We start from the raw sequence: 6,511 nt of genomic DNA on the forward strand, positions 1-6,511 counted from the left end.
TTTTTTGGGGGGGGGGGGATACGCTAACGTTTCAAATTTACACATGGTGTTGCAATGTCTGCTTTGTTCATTTATATGTTAATCTCATTACCCCCCCCCCTTAAAACTGTTTTCTTCTGTAATTGTTCATTTCTGCTAGTTTGTTACCAACAGCTGTTGAACCTGTACCAACAGCTGTTGAGCTTTTTGTTACTCTGTTAATAGCGCCCTCTAGTAACAACTACTGGTTTTGCATCAAAATAAGTCATGTTTATAGATGAGTACACGAGTTTCTTGCAAATATTTGACCGTCAAAACCATTTGGGCTCAAAGGAGGTCAACCACGTTTACTATTTGGGTTGTTATTTCCAACTAACAGAAAGCGTCATGAGTTCCAGTGAAATCCAGAAATAACATTGAACTCACGTAGACAGTATTGTGAGATCGAATCAATTAGTAACATCTGTTGCTGCAAAGAATGATTCCATAAATGAATGAACACGACTAGTCTGCCACCTGCTGGACAACCATTAGGATCTATGGAAAGTAGTCGCAAGGGACGAGAATAACTACTCTGATTAGCGTGCTGTACTGTGCATCTGAAGGTCCACGGTTCGCGTCCCGTTGAACAAAAAAATTTGCTATCCGCACTTGAAGGCCATGGGTAGGTTATAAGAGTGACAGTAAAAATCCATCTATTCGATTAGTCCTAAAGTTAGCAGTAAGTGATATTAATTTCCCCCTAATCCAGGGGGTTTCTAACTTGTGGTGCGTGAGAAGCTTTGAAAAACATTAACAAGAAAATTAACTTCACAATTCGTGTATTGGAGGTGATTTATCAAGGTATTCCACTAGCCACTACTGACAGTTCATGTACTGGAGGTGATTTATCAAGGTATTCCACTAGCCACTACTGACAGTTCATGTACTGGAGATGAGTTATCAAGGTATTCCACTAGCCACTACTGACAGTTCATGTACTGGAGGTGAGTTATCAAGGTATTCCACTAGCCACTACTGCTAGCTCACACTTGAATTATTTCTTGGCGTTTTTTGTAACAAATTATCGGCATCAAGGGGTGGGGGTTGGGGTGACACAGCATGAAACATTTTGAATCACTAATTATAGGCATCAAGGGGTGGGGGTTGGGGTGACACAGCATGAAACATTTTGAATCACTAATTACACTAATCAACAATAAAAACATTTAAAACTTAATTCGATGGAAGATAGTATCCAACTTCACTGTTGTTGTTTTTTTATTTCAGGAGCTGATCTCTGGAACTTATATCCAACCTAAAACCAACAACAGTGGAGATCACATCCTGAAATATAAGTTGGATATAAGTTCCAAAAACCAACAACAGTGAAGTTCCAGAGATCAGCTCCTGAAATAATAGCCAACTTCACTGTTGTTGGTTTAATATTTCAGGAGCTGATCTCTGGAACTTATAGCCAACTTCACTGTTGTTGGTTTAATATTTCAGGAGCTGATCTCTGGAACTTATAGCCAACTTCACTGTTGTTGGTTTAATATTTCAGGAGCTGATCTCTGGAACTTATACCCAACTTCAATGTTGTTGGTTTAATATTTCAGGAGCTGATCTCTGGAACTAATAGTCAACCTCACTGTTGTTGGTTTTTTATTTCAGGAGCTGATCTCTGGAAATAATAGTCAACCTCACTGTTGTTGTTTTTTATTTCAGGAGCTGATCTCTGGAACTTATGCCCAACTTTACTGTTGTTGGTTTAATATTTCAGGAGCTGATCTCTGGAACTAATAGCCAACCTCACTGTTGTTGTTGTTTTTTTTATTTCAGGAGCTGATCTCTGGAAATAATAGTCAACGGTGTTGTGAATGTCAACCATTTACCAAACTTCAACTGGATGTTAGAAATGGCAGAAGCGGCGAATTTGACGATTCGAAATAAATACGATCCAGTTTATCCTAATCAGTCCCTGAACATCGACGTAAAACTGATGGACAATATAAACCAAACGACGGTTCTTAAAGAAATAATCAAATATCCACGTGGTGTCACCATATTTGCTGCGGTCTGCTGTATTATATTCATTATTACTGGGTTGCTAGGTAACCTCCTCACAATCCTCGCCCTCTGCCGGAGTGTGAAGCTGAGAAATGCCACCACAGCTTTTGTAGTCAGCCTTTGCACAGCCGACTTTTTATTTTGTGCGATCAACTTACCCCTAACGGCGTCGAGATACATACACCAATCTTGGTTGCTAGGAGAAACGATGTGCTCTTTGTTTCCATTTTTCTTCTATGGTAACGTTGGCGCCTCCTTGATGTCCATGACTCTGATTACCATCAATAGGTAAGTTTAAAAACTGTAAATTTTGTTTCCACGTTTCCTACTCCTTTTAAGCTTTAACTCCTGTAGCAATTCCACAGTAAACCTTCACGAAGGAGCACCCTCCTCGGAGGACCTGTATTGATGAAGGAGACAATTTAATTAATGGTTAAGATGTCACTGTAATATTGTTGGTTAAGATGTCACTGTAACATTGTTGGTTAAAATATCTCTGTAAACCTGTTGGTTAAGATGTCACTGTAACATTGTTGGTTAAGATGTCACTGTAACATTGTTGGTTAAAATATCTCTGTAAACCTGTTGGTTAAGATATCACTGTAAAACTGTTGGTTAAAATATCTCTGTAAAACTGTTGGTTAAGATGTCACTGTAAAACTGTTGGTTAAAATATCTCTGTAAACCTGTTGGTTAAGATGTCACTGTAAAACTGTTGGTTAAGATGTCACTGTAACATTGTTGGTTAAAATATCTCTGTAAAACTGTTGGTTAAGATGTCACTGTAAAACTGTTGGTTAAGATGTCACTGTAACATTGTTGATTAAATATAATGTCAATCATAATTTTAATGTCTTGCTTCTAGTGCACAAGGAGTATTTGAATTTTATATAACCCTAACTCGTGAGGTTATCTACGAGTTTACGTTGCTGGAGCATATTGCGTATATCTGTACTAACCCTAACTCGTGAGGTTATCTACGAGTTGACATTGCTGGAGCATATTGCGTATATCTGTACTAACCCTAACTCGTGAGGTTATCTACGAGTTGACATTGCTGGAGCATATTGCGTATATCTGTACTAACCCTAACTCGTGAGGTTGTCTACGAGTTGACATTACTGGAGCATATTGCGTATATCTGTACTAACCCTAACTCGTGAGGTTGTCTACGAGTTGACATTGCTGGAGCATATTGCGTATATCTGTACTAACCCTAACTCGTGAGGTTATTTACGAGTTCACATTGCTGGAGCATGTTGCGTATATCTGTACACGAATGTTAGCAAAAGAACGACACCTGGTAAATAAAAATGTATCTAACGTGGAAAATGGAAGAAGTTTAATTTTAAAAAAGCAACAAAATAGTCCGTTGTATTAAATTGATGATATCGTGTTTTTCAAGCACTCGGTATTTCTTTCTGTTTCTGAGGGTATCACACAAGAGAGAAATTGTAATGTGAAGGATTCCAATAAAATATATTTCATGGAAGATCTCATAATGTATTATATATGTGTGTACAAATCCTCACCCGTTGTCATTATATTACAGAACGTATTATATGTGTGTACAAATCCTCATCCGTTGTCATTATATTACAGAACGTATTATATGTGTGTACAAATCCTCATCCGTTGTCACTATATTACAGAACGTATTATATGTGTGTACAAATCCTCACCCGTTGTCACTATATTACAGAACGTATTATATATGTGTGTGTAATATAATGACAACGGGTGAGGATTTGTAGAACGTATTATATATGTGTGTACAAATCCTCACCCGTTGTCATTATATTACAGAACGTATTATATGTGTATGTGTGTACAAATCCTCACCCGTTGTCATTATATTACAGAACGTATTATATGTGTATGTGTGTACAAATCCTCACCCGTTGTCACGATATTACAGAAACGAGTTGAAACGGAAGTTGCTATGACAACGTAACATTGTTTCAAATTGATAATTTTATTATAAATAAAACCGACACGACAATTTAAAGTTTTTGTGATTTGGTTCTTTATACAACTATCCGATCTTAAGAAAGACTAAGAAGTATTGATAACTTTTACTGCTGTTATTGTGTTTCAAACAAGGCCTAAACTTGCCAAACTAAAACATTTATTAGGTAAGGTTTAATTTTTGAGTGTTTTTCATAAGTCGTTTGCCTTGTTCTAACAACTGCCTCACAGACTAATTCAGTTTCATTACGTGTAGGTTCATCTTGATCAACCATCACAATCTGTACGATAAAGTCTACCGGAAACACTACGTGGCTCTGATGGTCATCTTCAGCTGGATATTTAGCTTTTCAATGCTGATACCTACCTTAGCGAGTACCTGGGGAAAATTTGGTTTGGACGAGGAGACTTTTTCGTGTACCATTTTAAAACGCAACGGTCGTTCTCCCAAAAAGTTCTTATTCATTTTGGGTTTTCTGATTCCTTGTATCGTGATAATAGTTTCCTATTCCTGCATTTTTTACAAGGTAATCTTTCTTTTTTTTATTATTTGTCCCTGAGGATAAATATTTATTTAAAATTTCCATTCTCACTGATTTTAGGGTGTCTTTAATTTTCAGTGTTCAGACGATCTTTTAAACGTGCTGTTCAACATGGCTGCCAAATGTTGACATTTTTCCTCGAGGAGAGACTATTTATTTCAACTTTTACAAAGTCTTGCAACATATAAAATTCACATAAAATGTACAGGACTTGTTTCCTTCTCATGGCTTTACGCGAACAACCAGAGATAAATCTGGAACCCTCTTTTTTTGTGTGCAATAAATTGGTTTTAATATTCATGTCAATCAGTAACCGTAAATTAATTTTTGTCACTTCTTTCAACACCTTATTAATAAGAGTACGTTATGAAGTTTCCACTTGATGAACTTAATGTTTATGTACAATCAACAGTTTATTTTACTCCATAAAGATTAGATTTGTTGTTATCTTTTTGTTCGGTTTATGCAGTCACTTCGATTCTAATTTACACCCCGCAACTCAACAATAAGTAATTCGTGTCACAGTAAAACTAAGAATATCCCCGCAACTCAACAATAAGTAATTCGTGTCACAGTAAAACTAAGAATATCCCCGCAACTCAACAATAAGTAATTCGTGTCACAGTAAAACTAAGAATATCCCCGCAACTCAACAATAAGTAATTCGTGTCACAGTAAAATTAAGAATATCCCCGCAACTCAACAATAAGTAATTCGTGTCACAATAAAACTAAGAATATCCCCGCAACTCAACAATATGTAATTCGTGTCACAGTAAAACTAAGAATATCCCCGCAACAATAAGTAATTCGTGTCACAGTAAAACTAAGAATATCCCCGCAACTCAACAATAAGTAATTCGTGTCACAATAAAACTAAGAATATCCCCGCAACTCAACAATAAGTAATTCGTGTCACAATAAAACTAAGAATATCAGTCTTGTGTTACTTTAATATTATTGTTTGTACTCCGACGACATTGATTTGGGTTACAAAAACTAATTATTTGATTATTATTATTAGTGGTATAGATTAAAATATATTCCTTCACCAAGTCATAGCACTGTTTAATAATTGGTGAAAATAAATCATAATGTTGTTTAATAATTGATGGTAAGAGGTTGAAATGGATTCCTTCATCACGTCTTGTATAAACATCGTTATTTTGTTAATAATTAAGGTTAAGTTATATTAATAACCTTTTGAAATCGTGTTGTACGAGAAAAAGAAACAGAATATATATTTTTAGCAACTGAAGACATCATTTCAGCAGAGCCCCACATTGGTCACTTCTGAAAGTTCGTGTTCTCTTATAGATTATCCTTTCTATAATCTGTGTTGTTTTGTGATCAATAAGAAATGGGCAACACAATGCTTTGTTTGTTTCAGGTACGAAACAGCCGAAAAAATATTGAAGCCCACAGCCCAGTCAGCCCGACAACCCCTACTCCCCTCATGAAACAAAGCACCCAACGAAAAGACGAAATCCGATTAACTCGTATGATGCTCATCATCTTCTGTTCTTTCATCCTTTGCTTCCTTCCCTTGATGATTGTCAACGTGTTCGATAGTAAAGTGAGGTAAATTATAGATCTTTTAATTACTTCGTGTTAAATGTTTAAACTTTATAAATATTTGTACCTAATAATCTATCCTGTTCAAGATAACTTGCTGAAGATGGAATATATATTCCGAAACGTTTGGTTGGTTAGGTTTGAATTTCGTGCGGAGCTACACGAGAGCTATCTGAACTAGCCGTCCCTAATTTAGCAGTGAAAGACTAGAAGGAAGACAGCTGGTCATCGCCACCAACTCTTGGGCTACTCTTTTACCAAATAATAATATAATTGACCATAACTTTATAACGCCCCTACAGCTGAAAGGGCGAGCATGTTTGATGGGACGGGAATTCGAACCAGCGACTCTCTGATTGCGGGTCGAGCGCCCTAACCACCTGGCCATGCCGGGCCCAT

The 6,511-nt window shown here is 36.6% G+C and overlaps 1 protein-coding gene across 2 annotated transcripts in view; it reads left to right on the forward strand.

The window, feature by feature from the left end:
* LOC106476763 (protein trapped in endoderm-1-like) overlaps nt 1–6,122 on the forward strand; it is a 14,608-nt gene extending 8,486 nt beyond the window's left edge. The window contains exons 1-4 of one of the 2 annotated variants that reach the window (XM_022380531.1): nt 818–965; nt 1,801–2,316; nt 4,253–4,523; nt 5,928–6,122. In XM_022380531.1, coding sequence (XP_022236239.1) covers nt 1,868–2,316; nt 4,253–4,523; nt 5,928–6,122 — 915 coding nt within the window. In that variant the 5' untranslated portion in view covers nt 818–965; nt 1,801–1,867. Of the gene's footprint in view, nt 1–817; nt 966–1,800; nt 2,317–4,252; nt 4,524–5,927 lie in introns of those variants that run through there. The other variant, XM_013937390.2, reaches the window with a different exon arrangement.
* Nucleotides 6,123–6,511: the final 389 nt, after the last annotated feature.

Source organism: Limulus polyphemus, unplaced genomic scaffold, assembly GCF_000517525.1.
Source record: "Limulus polyphemus unplaced genomic scaffold, Limulus_polyphemus-2.1.2 Scaffold11492, whole genome shotgun sequence".
In the NCBI taxonomy this organism is placed as follows: Eukaryota; Metazoa; Arthropoda; class Merostomata; order Xiphosura; family Limulidae; genus Limulus; species Limulus polyphemus.